Raw genomic sequence first — 20,159 nt, forward strand, 5'->3', positions numbered from 1 at the left:
TTTAGACGAATTGAAACACATGAAGTGATTACTAAATAGATATCCAGCACTACATGAGTAATCTAACTACATGACAAAGTTCCCATTTCAATGCACAGGTATGTTTGCTATTAATAACCTAAAGAAAACCCCAAATATGCATCCAAATTATCCATCTCTATCATCATGAAAATAACAAAAGTAACACCTAAATATGCATCTAAATTACCCATATTTTTCATTAGTAAAAACAATCTAGGTAACATAAACATCTGCATCTAAATTATCGACTTGTACGACTATTAAAAGGTAATAAATGTACCTCTAAATTTGCATCAATATTATTATTTTTATAGTATTAAACATAATCTAAGGTCACTTATAAGTCTCCAATAAATTACTCATCTCTCCCCTCTACATGTAAGATTGGCCACTAAATCATAATTTGATTTTGGCAATTTAAGCATATTTAAGGCATGCTTGATTTGCTCTCGAAATTTTCCATGCCAAATATTCAGTTGTGAAAAGTTGCACAAAAATATTTGTCATCGATTTGTCAACCTAAATGTGCGATGTAGGCAAATTTAGGTAGCAAACTGAATGGAAACCGGAAATTTAGCGTCCATCAACAAATCAGCCAAAGCATTGGGCGAAACTGCCATGGACAGCTCCCAATGTGAGGTGGGCCCACAAATTCCAAACTGAACCTTTCTACTCCCTCTGTTCCATAAATAATGCAATTCTGACTTCCCAAGAAGTCAAGTAATTTAAATTTTGATCAAAATTATATAAGAAACTACTAACATTTATGATACAAAGTAAGTGCCATTAAATTATTACAGAATATATTTTCATAATAAATTTGTAGGGAGACATAAATGCTAATATTATTTATTAAAATTTTGTCACTGGAGCTATTTTGGCTAGCGTGAATCCCATAATTGCTCTTTTTGTGACAGGGAGTACTTATCATTTTAGCTTCTTCCATCCGCGCAGGCGGGGCAGCATATACAAAAGATTATATAGTATAACAAATCGGCTAACTGGTTACCATTATTTTACAAATTAAATATTGTAAATATGTTTTATGAGTGGAAATGGTTGTTTGTGCTGGTAGGTACATGGAACAGATCACCTGAAAGTTGTCGGGATGAAAATTATCAGTAAGTGTGGAGGTTTACCACTTGCTATCAAAGTGATGGGAGGACTGCTAAGTACGAAGCCCCGAAGCGAGGGTGATTGGGAGGCTGTTTTGAAGCATCAAGCATGGTCTGTAGCTGGATTGCCTAATGAACTGGACAACACGATCTACTTGAGCTATGAGGATTTGTCTCCCCAGCTGAAGCAGTGCTTCCTATACTGCTCACTTTTCCCTAAAGGTACAACTATTTGGCAACGTAATGTTGTTCGGATGTGGATTAGTGAGGGATTTATCCATCCACCAGACAGAAGCAGGAGTTCATATGATGATTGGCTAGAAGAAATAGCAGATGGGTATTACCAGGAGCTAATCACGAGGAATCTTATTGAACCAACTGAAAAATCGGCTCTCACTCGATACTCATGCACCATGCATGACATGGTGCGATCTTTTGCAGAGTTTATGTCTAAAGAAGAATCATTGGTGGTCCAGGACCAGCAAGATGATGGTGGTAGCAAGATCAGCCATGTACGTCACTTGTCTATAGGATCAACCAAGTCAGCACTAGAATGGGATATTCTACAGAAGCACAAATCAGTAAGAACATTAATCATAAATAAAGGAATTAATGTTCAGCCTAGTGACGCATTTGGGAGATTGTCCACCCTAAGAGTGCTTTTTATAAGGGGTATTGATTGTGATAGATTGGTTGACTCTCTATGTCAGCTGAGGCACCTGAGATACCTCCACTTAGAGGATACAAATATATCTAGGCTACCTGGAGACATTCATAGGATGAAGTTCTTGCAGCACATTTTGGTTCAGAAATGTCCACAGCTAGACCATCTTCCTAGCTGCATTACACAGCTTCTGCATCTAAGAACTCTTAGCATGTTTGGTTCCCATGACAATGTTTTAATACCCAAGGGGTTTGGTCAGTTGAAAAATCTAAGATCACTTTTGGGGTTCCGAGTACATTTGGACAAGAATGGGGGCACGGGCTGGTGCAGCTTGGAAGAGATAGGGCCTCTGTCCCAGCTTAGGATGCTTTCTTTACATGGTCTAGAAAATGTGTCTGCTAGCTCGTCCGCTGGAATGGCCATGATTAGTAGCAAGGAGCACCTTGATTTCTTGGGACTATATTGGAGTAGCACCGGATTCATGGGATTGAGGGATGAAACCAACAAGCAGCAGCAGCAGAGAGTAGTGGAGGAGGTAATTGAGAAGCTCAGCCCTCCATCCAGCATACGGCATCTATACATGGAAGGATACTTTGGTAGCCGGCTACCAAATTGGATGATGGTTCCAGCTACATGTGGCTTTAAGAGCCTGAGGATTTTAAGGATGGACAAACTTCATTATTGCACCCAACTCCCTGACGGTCTGTGCCAGCTCCCTAGTTTGGAGACTCTAGCCATTTACAACGCACCTACCATCAGGAGTGTTGGGCCTGAGTTCCAGTCACCCTCCCCCCTAGCAGTGGGTGGAGGTATAGACGTCACTGCTAGATCAGTAGTAACATTTCCTAATCTGACATTTCTTCGTCTGGCTGGCTTGTGCGAATGGGAGGAGTGGGAATGGGAGGAGCAGGGTGAGGATGCAACAGTAGATGCTGTGGCCATGCCTGCACTCAAGGTTCTCCAAATTATTGACTGCAAGCTGAGCTGTCTTCCACCAGGGCTCGCTAGTAGCAGGAGGCATGCTCTAAGAGAACTGTGCCTGTACAAGCTGAGCAACCTGACATATATAGAGAACTTCCCTTCAGTCGTGCAACTTCAAGTATTGTACTGCCCGGAGCTGAGAAGGATCAGCGATCTCTCCAAGTTGCAGAAAATCGAGATCTCATACAGCCCAAATATGGAGGTGCTAGAAGGTGTCCCATCACTCGACAGCATGGAGATGAGGGACGGCACCATGGAGACAGTTCCAGAATATCTGACAACAGTAACCCCAAGGTATTTCAAGTTGACATGCAGCGAGAAGTTGTACAAGTCCTTGTTAACAGGCAGCAGCTCATGTGAGTACCACAAGATCAGCCATATCAAGTCATGCGCTATCGACTACTTTCGCAGAAGATGAAGACTAATTGCTGCACGACCATACCAGAAATAAATCATGTACTAATATTTTCAGGTAACAAGTGTTCCCACATTACTTTTGGTTCACAGTGCAGTGCACTGCACCTACATGTGTAGTCGTAGTACTTACTACGTAGTAGTACCGCTTAATACGCACTCAATTTTGAAGTATCATTATCCATTGATCCTGTATGTAACTAATATATATGCAGGGATCTTTATGGCGGAGCCGCATCCTGCTAGCTTGCAGCGGCCAGTACTTTGTTTTGCTCAATTGCTCTGCTTGATGCTGCCGGTGGGTGGGTCACACCCAGACTGTGTACACTGGCCTACGAACGACATACTGAGGAATCATTGGAACCTGAGGCGCTCTTGTATTACTTGGGCCCCGCATCTACTATGTATGTTTTTTATTGAAGTAATGGACCTATGTATATTTGTACAAGTAATGGGCCTGAGGTGCAGGATTTGTAATAAACAGGGAGCAGACATGGGAGCACCATAATGGTGATTATGATGTGCTTTGGTGGTCAAATCAACACTATTTGTCCGTCATTCTTTTTGTCTTGAATGGGTCGTTCTAACATTGTGAAGCAAAATCGTCTAAAAAAAACTTGTGAAGCAAAATGACCAAAGAAAATAAAAGCCACCCTGTATTGCCTGACAGACCAATTCACAATTCCACTTGTAGAAGAAGATATCCGTCAAGTGGCATGTACATAATCTTTGTGAAAAAGAAAAAAGTAGCATGTACATAATGATCTTGTTCTTCCCAGCCCATTCGTGTAAACCCAACAGATACTTTTTCTGATGACAACTACATTTAGGCCTTGTTTGATACATCAATTCACATGTGTTGAGGTGGATTGGAGTGTAACTTGAACTAAATTCCACCCCAATTTACACCAACACATATGAATTGAGGTGAATTTGACATCATCCGCACAAGACCTTAGTGGATTTTTTGTATGAGTCTTTGTTAATAGGCAGCAGCTCATCTTAGTACGACAAGATGAGCCATATCAAGTCGCCAAATATCGACTACATTCGCTGAAGATGAAGATTAAGGGCCTGTTTGGTACAGCTTCACCAACAACTTCATAAGCTATTATGAGCTATCTTTTTGCCAAACACCTTTTTTGAAAACAGCTTCATGGGTGAAGCTGTCCTTTGACAGAGGCATAGGGTGGGAGAGAGATGAAAAAAAGCTGCTTATCCCAGCTTCATCTAATACAAGTGGGCCCCAATTTCCTAAAAGACTGCATTTGCCCTCTCTCAGTGACGTCAGCATGTAGTACGCAGCCGTGAGGCACACGCGGCCATGGCCGGAACCGGAAGGGCAGGCCACCGGGGTGTGAGACGTGGCCGTCGGGCGCGCGGTGATGCAGGCGTGCGTCAAGGGTGCCGCCGCTGGAGTCACAAAAAAAAGGGGCGCCGCTGCTGGCTATGCCTGCCGCCGTGAGGGGCTATGCCGTGAGGGAGGCTGCTGCTGGCCGCCGGGAGGAGCGCCGCCATGGGCCCCTGAAGGGCAGATGGGTGGGGAGCCGCTACAGGGGGAGATGGCCGCCGAGAGGGGCACGGGCCGCCTGTAGGGCCACCGGGAGAGGCGCCGTCTGGAAGAAAGGCTTGCAGGAAGAACGAAGAAGACACCCACGAAGAAGACAAGGAGAAAAAGAGAAGTAAAAGAAAAGGAGGGGTATTATAGTAATTTTATTCTTTTTGTCTTTTGTGTGAAACTATTTTGCCAAACGGACTAAAAAAACAGTTTCGCTTCACCGAGAAAGCTGTTTATTAAGCGAAAACACCACGGCAGCCCTGTAGTTAGAACGGAGGTGCGGGCCGCTCCGTCGCTGGCCGCCGTTGCCAGACGCCCACGCTTGCGTCCTCGACTGAGGAGAGCTGGAGAGGCCCGTCAAGTCACTTCCCCATATGGCTCCTTGTGTGTCTCTCGACAGAGGGCTGCGAGGATGACTTCGGGGCCAACTCCTGCGAGTTCGAATGCGGCTGCGCCGTTGCGGTGAGGACGACGACATGATGCAGCGACGCAAATGATGCGCATCCAGGATGGGTCTCCGTGGCTACTGGCTAGTCCGACTCCGAACAAAGGCGATCCGGACGATAAAAACAAATGGATTGAATTTGGACTGGGCTTGGAAGGGTTAGGCCCATATGGGATCCAGATGGACTAGAATGAAGAAGATGTTTAGTTAATTCTTAGAAGTTGCTCAAAAAAAAGTTAATTCTTAGATATATTCATTGAGATGCGTATAATTTCTAAAAAAGAGAAGTACCGGAGCAGTTCTCGAAGATTAATTGCTGCATGGCTATGTGGGTGTTTCAATCCAGGGGTTCAAGTTTAGAGGTATCATATCGGGTGTCACACAGGGGTGTCACGTGGAGAGTGTTCAGATATTAATAATAAAAAACAAGAGTAAATTGCAAGGCTGGTCCTTAAAGTATTGGACTAATTTCGTCCGGGTCCCCAAACTATGAAATCGCACTCTTGACTCCTCAATCTACTTAATTTGGTCCATCTAGGTCCTAAATAGTCCAGGCGGTGTCAAGCAGTCGACGTGGAACACGTGAGGCACATGTGACCCTCGGCAGCTGCTTGCTTTTTAGCCAAAAAGCCCCCGCACGATTTCACCTTCTCCACCTCATTCCTTTCCATAACTCTCAGACCTTGACGAAGGGGAGAAGGGGCGAAGGGTGGTGACGCCGATAACTGGAGTTGTTCACGGAGGCAGCGCGGGCGGAGATCGAGGACGACTCGACGGCCGCGCCTAGAGGGCCCTCTAGGCGTGGGCGTTGGGGGAGAAGACCGCCAGATTGCGTCAGAAAGGAGAGCCGGCGGCTGAATACGGTGAGTGGAAGAAACCCTATCTTGATCTGGACCCTCTATTGAGTTTTTGCTATGGATTTGTGGACATTACGGTATATTTAGGCCATTTTCATTTGAAAGTAGTTGATTTGTAGGCATGAATGGCGGTGTTCTAGGGTTCTTGGTACGGATGAGAAAATTTTGAACTGAATGTTGAAAATTGATTGAAATATAGGTCCAGGGTCTAACCAGTTCAGTCTAGAGGTGCATCATGGTGGTTTTTTTGTTGGTGTTCGGAAGAACCGTGCTTACCTCGATGGAAAAATTGACTGGTTTGATCAGTGTGATGTTGATACTTGGTCACCCCTATGGATAAAGGACTTTGTGGAAGAGTTAGGTTATGATAAGGAATCACGTACACTGAAGGTGCATTGGTTATTGCCAGGGAAGACAATAACAGATGGTTTGAGACTTATAGAGACTGATAGTGACACAATGGTCATGATGTCTGTGATTGATAGGGTGAGGAACCTGGTCATTTATCTTGATCATCATGATATGATTTGTTCTGGTATCAATTGGGATGACATTGTAGCAAATCCTAGTCTGTAGTTTGCCCAAGGTCTTTAGTCTTGTTAAGGTTGTGACAGCTGAAAGGAAAGGAAGGGGAGAAATTGCCAGTGTTTTACACAAACATGAGGAAGGCCACTGAGTGGAACCAAGATCCAGTACATGATGGCATTGAGGCAGATGACAGTAATTCAGATGACTCAGACTTTAATGATAGTGATTATGAGATTGGATTTTCTGATGATGACCTGTTTGCTGACAATGTCGATGCTGGTGTGTTTGATGAAGGGGCAACTAAGGGTTGTAAAATGTTCAAATGGAAGAAGGCTGCGGGCAGCAAACTCAAGAGGAAGCAATCTATGACTATGTCGAGTTGGAGATGAGGATGAATCAACATAAGAGGAAAAGATTGACTTGGCAGATTCTGATGAAGGTAGCAATAGGAATAGGTTCAGGGAATTTCGGCAGGAAGATTTGTTGAATCCATCATTCAGGGTAGGGCAAGTATTTGGTATAGTTGAGCTTGTGAGGAAGGCCATCATAGAGTATAGCCTTAGGAATAGGGTAGAGATGACACAGGAAACAATGCTTTCATAGATGCTCTCTCAGGTTTGTGTGATTTTAATTTTACTCTGCCGTTTGCATGACCAATTTTACTCTACTAATCTCAATCTGCATTTTTCTTGCCGCCTGTAGCCCACTCAATGCAGCAGCCTAAATCAGCAGTTGGGACCCTTACAAGACTCTACCTTCATTCAGTCCAACCAGCCAACTGCAAGACCAGTAGTTATCACTGTTGCAACTAAAGCAGGCGGGGCAAGAGTGAACAAGAAGAAAGTAACTACTGCCGGCAAGAGCAAAGAAGCTGGACAAGGTGGAGGGAAGAAGGGCAAGAAGACTGGAGGAGTTCAAGGAAAGAAGACCACATCTGAAAATGCTGCATGAAACTGTGGACATGCCAACCTGACTTTTGTGACTGAAATAGGAAAGCGATATAGTTGCCTTTTGTTGATAGCAACATGGAATATGGTAGCAGTATAGTTGCTTTTGTGGATAGCAACATCTTTTGTAATGCATAAACACTAGTATGCATGCCAAAAGTCTAGACATCTTGTATAGGGATGCCTACACTGAGCTGCAGCTGTCCAAGTGTAGATGGTTGTATGCATGTGATGCAATGCCATTGTCTTAGGCTACAAACTTCATGACTGGATGTACAATTTCATGACTGGATGTACAACTTTGGTTGCTAAGCATCATAATGCAGTTTGCATAAGTGAAATGTGTTCTTCTGAAATTGCAGTCACAAATACCACAAATTGCAGTCAGATAACATACATGATCAATACCATAAAGCATTACCAGTTCTTACATGGAAATATTACAAGTTCACACATAAACAAAAGCATTCCTACTCCTCAAACCTACTTCACATTCACCATTCACTTCTTCATCTGAACAAACACCAGCAGCAGTTGCACAACTACAATTATCAAGCACATACAGAGAATGCATTTCAAGAGCCCTGCAATATCATATCCTATATTGATCAAAGTTCTAAGCTCTACTTCAACAGCTGTGGCATGCTCTACTTCAACAGCTGTGGCATCTCCATTTCCCAGGTCGACATTCTTCTCCAACAGGCTCTCAGTAACTTCATCAGATTGCATCCCAGCTGCCTTTTCTTTTGCTACTTCTGTCTCCAAGTGGTTGATGTATCCTGCCTCCCAAAGGAAAAATGGGCAACCAGTTCCATCCTTCTGCAGATTCATCAAACAGACAAAGCACACATACTAAAAACTTGGACTCTAATACTCGGATTTGGAATGAACTCAAACTGGCAAACCTAACTTACATTGTGATCTAGGGCAGGTGTAGAAGATCTGATCCAAGGACCACGGCTGCTTCGAACAGGCACTTTACTACCTTATGACGATGGCACCTCGGGCACGTAATCAGTCGCGGCTCATCACCGTGCCTCCTGGTCACCGCCACCGGGCTCGATTCGGCGGCCATCTCCCCCACCGTCCGTGCCTAGAGGGCCCTCAAGGGGTGGCCATCGGGTCGTACTCGCTCTCTGCAAGCGCCGCCTCCGTGAACGGCACCAGTCGCCGGCGTCGCCACGCTCCGCCCCTTTTCCCCCTTTCGTCGAGGTCTGAGAGAAAGGAAAGGAGTGAGTGGGAGAAAGGAAAGGAGTGAGTGGGAGAAAGGAAAGCCGACAGTTGCCAAGGGTCACGTGTGCCTCACGTGCCTCCCCTACGTACGTGGACAGCCACGTCGACTGCTTGACACCGCCTGGGCTATTTAGGACCTAGATGGACCGAATTAAGTCGATTGGGGATCCAGACGAAATCAGCCCAATACTTTAAGGACCGGCCGTGCAATTTACTCAAAAAACAAATTATACAAGTCCTCAGTAATCCGCGAGACAAATTTATTAAGCCTAATTAATCCGTCACTAGCACATGTTTACTATAGCAGCACGTTGTCAAATCATGGACTAATTAGGCTTAAAAAATCGTCTCACAAATTAGTCTCAATCTGTGCATTTAGTTTCGTAATTAGTCTATATTTAATACTCCATGCATGTGTCTAAACATCCGATGTGATAGGGACTAAAGTTTAGGAGGGGGAAACAAACAAGGCCGAGCGGCCTCGCCGGCATGAGGATAGGGAGCTAGCTGGGGTGGCCACACGGAGCAAGAGGCGGGCGTCGGACGAAGGTGGCCCTGGACACCGTGATTAGGGCACAGGCAGTGCTGGTCTTCGGCATCGACCATTGCGAGCATGGCACAGACAGTGGCACCATGCTTGTGGGAGGGTTTCCTAGCCGGGTTGAGCAGAGGAGGAGTTCCACCGGCGATGGGGAAGCGAAAAAGGAGGATGCGCCACCGGATCCGGGCTTGGGTGGGACGGAGGAACCGCCCCAACAGAAATTTGGGGCCCTTCCCCAGGGCCCTTGGCAATGTGAGCCAGAAGGAGAATTTGGGTACGCATCTAAATACGAGGATCCTGTTACAGTTGGCCTTTGGACATTGACACCTATATTTAACTATGGAGACTTAAGTATAGAACCTACTGTAGAAACTATCTCTGTGTGCAAAATTAAAGACGCAGTGTCCAATGTCCAAGTCGACAACCACCATGCATCGACTGGAGATCAGCTGCTTTATTTTTTACAACCAAGCAAGGCAACAGACGACTGAGACTGACTCGCGGGGGGTATACTTGGCCATGCAGCCCGAGGCACGACGGCACGGCACGAAGCACGTTTTTTTAGCCCGACACGAGCACGGCATGGCCCGGTGATATGCGGGCCCGGGCTGGCCCGGCCCGAGGCAGCAGGCCGTGCCTGGGCCGCTGCTCAGGCCCGTGGGCTGGCACGGCACGGCTCGGCCTGAGTCAGCCGGCCCGGCAGCGGCCCGGCCACCCCCTCCCCCTCCTCACTCCGCTCCTCCCCTCCCGGCCTCCCCGCGGCCCAGCGCGCGCGCCGCGCCTATCCGTCCCCGCCTCCCCCCTCCTCATTTCCTGGTAACCCTACGACTGCGAGTCGCGCTTTCCCCCTCCCTCCCTTTCCCCCCCGCCGCCGCACTCCCTACGACAGCGACTGCGAGTCGCGCTTCCTCGCCCCCGCGGTCCCGCTCGTGCCTCGCGGTCGCGGCAGCCACATCGCTCCTCCACGCCCCAGCGCCCCCCTCGCGCAGCCGCAGGCGGCGCAGGCGGTGGCAAGCGCGGTGGCCGGCCTCCACGCCTCCTCTCGCGTGACTTCTCCGTTCGCGCAGCTGCATCGCTCCTCCTCGCCCCCCTCGCGCAGCAGCAGGCGCAGCGCACGCGGTGGCCGGCCTCCACGCCTCCTCTCGCGCAACTTCTCCCTTCGCGCAGCCGCATTGCTCCTCCTCGCCCCCCTCGCGCAGCAGCAGGCGCAGCGCACGCAGTGGTGGCAAGCGCGGTGGCCGGCCTCCACACCTCCTCCGAATCTAGGTCTAGGGCGTCGGCCTCCTCCACATCCGGCTCGAGGTCGAGGATGTCGGCCACCTCCGGATCTAGCTCGAGGTCGACGACGCCGGCCACCTTCGGATCCAGCTCGAGGTCGACGACGCCGGCCACCTTCGGATCCAGCTCGAGGTCGAGGATGTCGGCCACCTCCGGATCCAGCTCGAGGGCATCAACCTCCACCACGCCTTGCGGCCTTGGCCTCCTCCTCCCCGTCCTCCGTTCCCAGTTCCCACCCTCTCTCTCTCTCAGTCTCTCGCTCTCACCTGTTTCGGGCTGTGGGCTGGCCCGATCCCCGCCTCGGACCGCCCGGCCAGAAAAACGGCCCAGCAGGCCGTGCATGGGCCGTTGGTCAGGCACGACGCCCGCCTCGGCACGGCCCGGGTGGCACGGCGTGCCGTGCTGGCCCGACCCCCTTCGGGCCGTGCCTGGCACGGGCCCGGGCCGGGCTGGATCGGGCCGGCCCGTTGGCCATCTATAGCGGTGGGGGCTCGTTGGTACCCTTTGCCACTGCCCCACCCTGCTCTAGCACTAACACCACACACTTCTGTTGATAGCATAATTTGGATGCCCCGGGTTTATCGTGAAATTTGGTTTTTGGCAATGTTCTGTTCATAGGCTACTGCAATATTTCCATTGGCCGATTTAATGTTTGAGAAAAATAAATCGGTCGCTGACAAGTATTCTGATGAATTTGTTAGCTAGTCTAGCAGCAGCATGCAAGAGGAGCAAAAGGACATTCTTCTGGATTGGCAAGTGCTGGCTGGTGGCAGTTTGACATCAAGCTGTAGGCGCTGGTGAAAGGGTACGATCAGAAATATGCATGTGCAATCAGGCGTCATTTTGATAGATATATACTGGAGCATACGTGTTGGAGAAAGCAAGCAAGAGAGATCTCAGAGGAAGGGAACGGAAAAGGATTTTGCATCTATTAGTTATTTGTCCTTGGCTGGCCTAACACGGAAAGTTCCAATCGGACTCTGAGACATATCAGATCCGTATGACCAGATCAGTTAGGAATAGGAATATTCTACTAGGCTTGTACAAGGGATAATTAATCTTGTACGTATATGTATAGGACTCCTCTATTGCCGTAGACCAGGCACCCTATATATATTTTGTATGGGGCACGGCCGATTGCCTGATCAATCGACAAACACAAAAATACATCTACTTTTTTCATCTAGTTTTTCTAGCATAGTAGTTCGTAATCTTGCCGAACCCTAGCTACACTAGGGATTGGTTCATCTTTACCGTTTTGCGCTGAAAAATGGTCGGTTCTTCTCCACGAAAGCGAGGATCCTTTGTTGCTTTGCTCGGAAAACAATCGCTCGTCGTTGCGAAAATATGATAGTTATCGTGTTGTTGCACGGATCAATTTCGCGTGCCAACAACTTCTTTCTCCCAGCGTTCACACGAGATGCAATGCAAATGATCGCCAGCCAGCTACCCCTGCACGGATTCATCAAGCAACAGGAGGCAAGGCCGTACTCCGACGACTGTCTGCCGGTCACGGGTCGTCGTCGTCTCGTCTTAGAGCATCAGCAGTGTGCAGTTCGAAGGTGGATCGATACAATAAATGCACCGATCGAATCTGGGTCGATACATTGCGAGGCCGATTCGATGGAGCTCCGGGTCCGTCGTATCGAACCCGCTCCTACGGAAAAAAAAAAATCGTCTTGGCTCCCTCTCTCTCCTACCGTGCCATTGACGCTCCCAGTTCGATACGTTGCGAGCCGGGTATTAGGACAAGTCCCGTCATTGGTGGGACCCAGTATAGGACCGACCCCGGTCCTCCACACTGCGGGTGCTCTAACTCTCCCCCTGCCACCGGTCAGCCTCTGTTTCAGCACTAACACCACGCTGGTTCAGTCCTTCCTCTGCCTCCATTGGGCTCCACACCAGCTGTCACTGCTAGAACTTAGGTGCATGTTTGGCTTATGGCCTGGCAGCAATCCTTGGCTGCTAGATTTCGAAATCCACTAGAAAACCATGGCACGGGGCGTTGCCGCGCCGTCTGTTGTTTATCCGTGGAAACTGTTGGTTGTAGATACATGCGTCATTTCCGAGTCCAACACCAGCGGCGGCCGAGTATTGGTCCAGCAGTTCACACGACGATGCGGGCCACAAAAATTAAAACTCCGTTGCTAGCAACCTTAGCACGCTATGCAGACAAATGAACCCCGGTTCTCTTCACTGTCAAAAAGGCACATAGATCGTTCAGTCACAATGAAAAACACGGTAGCTGTTCATAAAACACAACGCGGCAAGCCCGTACGCCGACGACTGACTGGCAGTCACGGGTCATCGTCTCCTCTGAGCTTTCTCTCTCTCCCTGCCACCGGCCAACCTGTGCTTCAGCATTCAGCCATTCACACCACGCAGGTTCAGTCCTTCCTCTGCCTCCATTGGGCTCCACACCACCTATCACTGCTAGCACTTTATGGCTGTGTTGAGTTGGGTGAAATTTGGAAATTTAGCTACCATAGCACTTTCATTTTTATTTGGCAATTAGTATTCAATCATGGACTAATTAGGCTCAAAACGTTCGTCTCGCGATTTCCAACCAAACTGTGCAATTAGTTTTTTTTCGTCTACGTTTAATGCTCCATTCATGTATCGCAAGATTCGATGTAATGGCTACTGTAGCATTTTTTGGGAAAACTTTTGGGCCACACGGGGCGCGTCAGGCCATCAGATAATATTATATAATTAGCTGAGTGCTGATATAAACAGCTGGAGAGGCCGGTGAGACTGCAGCACTAGGTATATTATATGCATCCATTCCATGGTAAATCTTTATTTATTTATTTCAGTGTCTGTCATCCAAAAGCAATGTGTTGTGTTGGCATGGCAGATTATTATTATTATATTATACATACCCAGCAGACATAACATGAGAGCCGGAGCAGCCACGTACCAATTTTTTTATTCAGACGAGAAAAAACACTGAGCATCTGAAGGGAAGGGTGAAGAATGGGGAAGGGAGGACGGACCCTGCAATGTAAAACCACTCAATTAATTAGGAACTCTGCAAATTACCAATCATCATGCAGTGCATAACTTGCCGTGTATGAAATACGGAACTCGCCTTCCTACTAGTAGTATTCATTCTGGAGCTCCATCCACCTGCATGCCGGGCATTGAATGAATACAACTCAGAATGAATTCCAAAAGCCATGGAGTACGTAGTAGGAAAATGGACTGCTCATTCCACAAGCAAGGAAGGAATAGCTGCTTCCATGCCAATTCTACTTTGTCACTCGATCCTTAGAGTGTGTTGCAAGCATTGTATCTATCTTTGTCTCCTTTATTTTTCGCTCTGTTTTTTCAGGTGCACCTCCCTACAGCAAGCTATACATAAGGGGACACACCATACGCACTTGTCACCTTGCCTGTGTCACCGGCAATCACATCCTCAAGAGGCAGAAGCAGAGCAGGTAGCAGCCCAAGCCCCGCGCGCCTGCAAATTGAGGTGGCTACTCCGTCCTCTCCCGTTGCTACAGAAATCTTCTTCTTTTAAGAGGCATAATAATAATGCCTCTTGCTTGCATCGTTTCTTCTCTACTGTTTCTAATTGCATGTGTATATATATGTTTGCTTTCGCTAGCTAGCCAATCTGTATGCACGTATTCCAGCGTCAACAGTTTATATACACTCCATGCCATGGATGAGACCTTGCAAACCCCATAGGTTAACAGTTTTAGATCGAGTCACATGGTAATCATTAATTATATATTCTCCTTAAATGAGCCTTGCATCCAGTTTAGATATGAGTTAGCTAATCTTAAGGTGATTTAATTCAATCTGGTTTCGAGTCCCCTTCATGGGACGCCCTGCTTTCCCTTTTATAGGCAAAGGAAAAACACGGGTTATACTGGAGGGAAAAGAGGAGATTGAGAAGGAGAAGAAGTCCTCCAGGATCGCCAGGTCCTTCTTTTCCTTCATGCGGGTCCCGCCGACCCTGTAGACGTCAACAGGGACAGCTCCACGTCGCGGCCCTGTCCAGTCACTAACGCCATGCGCAGGCGTCGTCTCCCGGTCGTGGCGCTCCACTCCGTCCTGGTGGACATCGTGGTGAACTGACACGCCTGTCATTGCTCGTACGAGGGTTCGGCAGAGCAGCACCGGTATGCCCGACGCTGTTCCTGATGTGAATCCCCAGGTATGGCCCGTCACGGCAACGGGTTATATCGGGGCGTTCCGGTCACCTCCCTGGTGTCAGAGCTTTGACCCATGCCCATTTGCTTCGACCTGGAGTGGATGGCGGTGGTATGGGTCTCCGTCGGGCGAGACGGATCCCCCGGCCTCGTGGTCGGTCAAGGCGGAATCCTCCTAGAGGCCGGGCGAGGTGGAGCACAAACCCAAGGGTCGGGCGAGGCGAAGCCCGCCCCCAAAGGCCAGGCGAGGCGGAGCCAGCCCTCAGATGTCGGGCGAGGCGGAGCCCGCGGCCTCGGTGTTGGGCGAGGCGGAGCCTTCCCTTAGATGTAGGGCGAGGAGGAGCGCAAACCCAAGGGTTGGACGAGGCGGAGCCCGCCCCCGAGGTCGGGCGAGGCGGAGCGCAAACCCAACGGTCGGGCGAGGTGGAGCCCTCCCTAGAGGTTGAGCGAGGTGGAGCCCGCCCCCAGAGGCCGGGCGAGGCGGAGCCAGCCCTTAGAAGTCGGGCGAGGCGGAGCCTGCGGCCTTAGTGTCGGGCGCGGCGGAGCCCGCCCTCAGAGGTTGGGCGAGGCGGAGCCAGCCCTCAGCGGTCGGGCGAGGCGGAGCCTGCGGCCTCGCTGTCAGGCGAGGCGGAGCTAGCCCTCTGAGGTCGGGCGAGGCGTAGCCCGCCCTCAGAGGCCGGGCGAGGCGGAGCCAGCCCACAGAGGTCGAGCGAGGCGGAGCCCGCGGCCTTGGTGTTGGGCGAGGTAGAGCTTGCGCACCTGGGGGTCGGTTGGAGCTGTAGTCGCGCTCTTGACTACTCAGATGAATCAATGTTGATGGTTATTAGCTCCTCCTCTTCGGGTACACTAGTATTGGTTCCCGACAAGCTTGATGTGAGATCTACGATGGGTAACATGGCTTGATGATATCAATATTTAAGCCTTATTATAATTGTTTATTACTTGAAAATAATTTCGAAGAGCTGGAAGATGTAGGCACCTATGTTACCTATGGCTTGATGAATGTATTTTTTTTTAGAAATAAAGTGTACATGTGTGACTTTTGTATTCTTTCTTAAGTCATCTTACAATCTCTAGAATCCACTGTGCTATGGGACCGACGGAGTATTTTTTTTTGGTTAGTGACAGTATTTTTTTGTGAGACGCTCGTTCATGTTTATTAATTCCAATGTCCCCACGATGAATACTTTGATATTTTAAGATCCGATTGGCAGCAGGTTCCACTGTGTTATCATACTATCTACTTCTAGTTATTCAGAAAATAGTATAGATTTTAGGCAACACTCTTAGCTACTACGATGGCATAAAAAATCGTTATAGATTGGATAGCCACGATCTAGATGTTAAATTTATTGTACGAAATAAATTAAATACTTTATAGTACTATTGTTTTATAAACATAGAACGCTTAAAATCAGATTATCAGTATTGATATGACATAATGTTTTAATCGAAGATATAATATAATTATTTAAATAACAATGGTTATTCGCTTAATACCGTAATAATTTCTAATATTATTTACACATAGATTTAGTGTTATTGTTATTTATTTTTAAAATAGATTACTATATGGCATATATTTTAGTCAACATATAATAAACTTATCTAATGTGAAAATGGTTACTAATTTACTTCCCAAAATAAATTATATTAGTATTTCCCATATATTTAGGGATATTTTTATTTATTTTGTAATAGTGAAGGTGGATAATTTAGATAATTCAAAAGTTTTACTTTATATTGCCTTTGTTGGTGATTTATGTGGGTAATTTGGATACAAATTTATGAGCTATTTAGAATTATAGTTCATAAATGACACAGGTGCGTATTTTAGATGTAAATTTAGGAGAGTTAATCTCAGTTTACATGTGGTTGATGAAAATTTCCTCCTCTTTATTTGTGTGTGTGCGTGTGTGTGTGTGTGTATATATATATATATATATATATAACGGTCCAATAGCACATATGAATCTTGTTTGTTTGCCTCTCATATTTTATTACCTTATTAAAATTCTATCAGATTTTTTATTAATAGATTAACTAAATGTGGATGTGATGGGTACTACAGATATGATAATTTATTAACACATTACCCAGTGAGCTTGATTAGTAGGACTCATATGACAGTTTGTTAGCTAATTGTGAACATCGGTAATGTGATATTTTATTAATATATATTTTGTTTTATTAATACAAATATTTTATTAATCGTTACTACTATAGATATGATATTTGAATAATGCATTACCATGTAACGTGATTAATAGGATTTAACTCAGATAATTTATCAACTATGTGAATGTTGGTAACGTGATATTTTATTAATACATATTTTTTATTAATACAAATATTTTATCAACTAACTACTAACATCGTTACTGTATATAATAATATTTTGATAATGCATCACCATGTGACGCCATTAATAGGACTCGTCTTAATATTTTATTAATAATAACTAACCGTGAACGTTAGACTCTGTGGGTATGACCGATCAAGATTCTCTCGGCCAAAGTTTGTTTTCTCCCAAAAATATGATTTTAATCTATAAAGGCAGATATGGGTAATTTCTCAGGAAATAAAATAGATCCAACGGTGATGGATGGTTAGAGTATTTGATTTGATGGGCAGATGTTTCTGATTAATATGAGAATTTCTAGCATTTAATCTTTTTTTCTAGCGCATCTGGTGAGGATTAACAAGGAGGCTCTGTTGAGTCCTCTAATTAGTAATAGTAAGATTGATTTAGGAGATAGTCTTTTTGCTTAAGGGGTTGTGTAATATCTCTATACATAAGAGGATGACTGCTCCTAACCAGCCCATATCTCGGAAAAAAAAATGGGTGCAGACCCCTGCACCCAACCACCGTGCAGACCCACCTTGGATGGAAGCCACGTGTCCCAAAAAGCCCATCACACGGTCAGGGGAGGTTGGCTTAGGCTTAAACTTCGGTGGGCCAACTTTCGTGGGCCTTTTGCCAACCACCCCTGACCTGTGTGATGGTCATTTTGGGACACGTGGCTTATATCCAAGATGGGTCTACACAGAGGTTGGGCGCAGGGGTCTGCACCCAATTTTTTCCCCATATCTCCGGCCCTCTTATCTAGTTTTTCCAGTATTTAGTTGAGTTCTACTGCTGTTGAGATCCACTATGTGGGAGGTTAATACTATGTCTATGTTTAAGTTTTCTGTAAGTTATCCTCTGTAAGACAACCAGACCTGGTAGATCATGGAAATAAAGCAATCATGCTCCCTGAGACCTGAGCCTTTGATCTAAGATGATTTGTATTTGGTTTTTCCCTTCTTTCTTCCCCCTATTCACCATTTTGCTCGATCTTGAGTCCGTGAGGTTTTGGGGTTGTTGTGTTGGGTTTAATTCGTGAAAGGACACCAGATGAACACCCAGCCAAGTGAATCAGGCAGATTCATCATGAGCACGATTTTTCACCCTAGGGAGAATTTCTTGAGAAAACTCCACTTCCCTAGATGGATATTCAGATCTGCATCATTTCCAGAGTTTCTGGGGTTTGATTCTTTGGGGATATCATCTAATACACCTAAGAATCATCTCAACATAGTTTGGGAATTTTTGGAGGCGATCCAACTTTAGATTTTTGGGAAGAATTTCAGGGACCTGAGCTGATCGAGGAAACCGTCCAGGCCGCCTGAGCCAAGCGGCCAGACCGGTTCTTCGCTGTCCAGCCGGCCTCCCAGATGGCCACCGTATATGTATGCTTAATAATATAATATACTTCGATTCATGTGAACACAGCAAAGAGGATGTAGATCAGATCAGAAACAAAGCAGAGCAGATGCAGTGCCAAGGCACCCTGTAGCTTGGGCTCTCTATGGCTTTGGACTCAGGTCGACACAGGAAAAAAGTAGTCTCATGCGCAACGTATACCTCTTGGCATCATTGGTAGTGATAAGCAAGCCCAATCAGTTTTGCCACGCACTCCGTCTGTAAACTATTACTACTACTAATCCATCATCAACTCGGCCAGTTGTGGGTGATACATATGCAAAAGCCCCTATCAGTGAGAGCCGCTATTAATTTCTTCCTGTGGCAAGGGCATCATGGGTGGGCTAGACGCGAGCCTGGTAGGTTGGCGTGTTATGGCTGGGTGCTCTCTTTTCATTTTTCTTTTTGGAAATGCACATAGTTCAGTGACTAGCCGTGGTCTCTTCTTCTTGGCCCACGACTAGCTTTGGAGCAAAAGACAGCGCAAATCATGTGGTCTCTACCCATGTACCCCAACTTACTTGTCTTTGTCTATGTTAATTATTGGGTGAGTGTTGGCTCGCACAGTCAAGAAGATGTATTGGTAACAATATTCTAACACGTCCATTTCACATAGCAAAACATCTTGGTTAATTAGGTGCGTATTTGGTGTAGACTTGCCAGGTCAAGATCTTGGCGAGTAATTTTTTTATTCTTATTTTAAACAAAGGCAGCACTCAAGATGCTCGGAACGTTAAAAAGGACAGCCCCCATTTCGGGTTACATTACATGGTTAATTCTGAAAAAAAAGAAAGCAGACAACGATATATGAAAAATAAAAGGAGTGGGCTTGGGCAGCCAAAAAATTTAGTCTGCTCGTGCTCCTAGATAGGGCAGACACTACCCATTTCGTGGGATTAAAAAAAAACTACCTATTTCGCGGGGGCCAACAAGTATTAGTAGCTCTGGGCATTATTGGATGGAGGGGTGGTTTGACGCGACGTGACTAGCTAATCTGGCATCTGCTGCCTGGGTTGAAGGTCGTCAATTATTTTGGTTGTGCGATAGTGATAGCCTCTAACATTGGCAGCCGAGGACGAACTACCCATTCTCAATCTGGTTTTGGTAGTATAATTTACAAATTAAAAGTGTTTTTAGAAGCAACGGCAGCAGTTGAGCCGACTGTGTATGTATGTAGGTACACTGCGTTGTGAGAGTACTACAACAACTGTGTAACATCATAATCTTCATCTAACGGGCCGCTTAGACGTAGGAAAAGTTACACAGTCAGTACGTATGAAAAGTTGAGTCGTCGACTCGACGACTGACGTCGACTCGACGACTGACGTCGACTGTATACCAAACATTGTTTCGTGCAACTAGATGTATTATGATGATGTGACTCGTGTTTCCAAGCACTAGTAGCTAATATATTTTTTTCTAAGCACGCAACCATACTAGCTACTAGCTCGAGATCGACAACCATGTGGAAAGACTGTAGGACAGCGGTTCGCCATGCACAAAAAGCACTGGCAGCTTATATTATTATTATACAGTGTAGTACATCGACGTACGCAAGGAACAAGTTTATCGTTCTAATCTCATTATTTGTTGTTTGTTTCTAGTTATATATATACAAGTCTGACGTGCTGGCAACGGTGTACATACCATGGTTTGTATAATTTGTTGCACT

The 20,159-nt window shown here is 46.5% G+C and overlaps 1 protein-coding gene across 1 annotated transcript; it reads left to right on the forward strand.

Annotated features, from left to right (window-relative positions):
• Window positions 1–2,279: 2,279 nt before the first annotated feature.
• On the forward strand, window positions 2,280–3,682 carry LOC136485964 (putative disease resistance RPP13-like protein 1). The gene is made up of 2 exons (XM_066482751.1): window positions 2,280–3,253; window positions 3,411–3,682. The coding sequence occupies exon 1, from the start codon at window positions 2,282–2,284 to the stop codon at window positions 3,197–3,199; it is 918 nt and encodes a 305-aa protein (XP_066338848.1). The 5' UTR covers window positions 2,280–2,281; the 3' UTR covers window positions 3,200–3,253; window positions 3,411–3,682.
• The last annotated feature ends 16,477 nt before the right edge of the window (window positions 3,683–20,159 follow it).

This window comes from Miscanthus floridulus, chromosome 10 (genome assembly GCF_019320115.1).
Source record: "Miscanthus floridulus cultivar M001 chromosome 10, ASM1932011v1, whole genome shotgun sequence".
Taxonomy (NCBI): Eukaryota; Viridiplantae; Streptophyta; class Magnoliopsida; order Poales; family Poaceae; genus Miscanthus; species Miscanthus floridulus.

Coding starts and splice junctions, on each gene's coding strand:
- LOC136485964 (XM_066482751.1), top strand. CDS start 2,282: ATGGGATTGAGGGATGAAACCAACAAGCAGCAGCAGCAGAGAGTAGTG.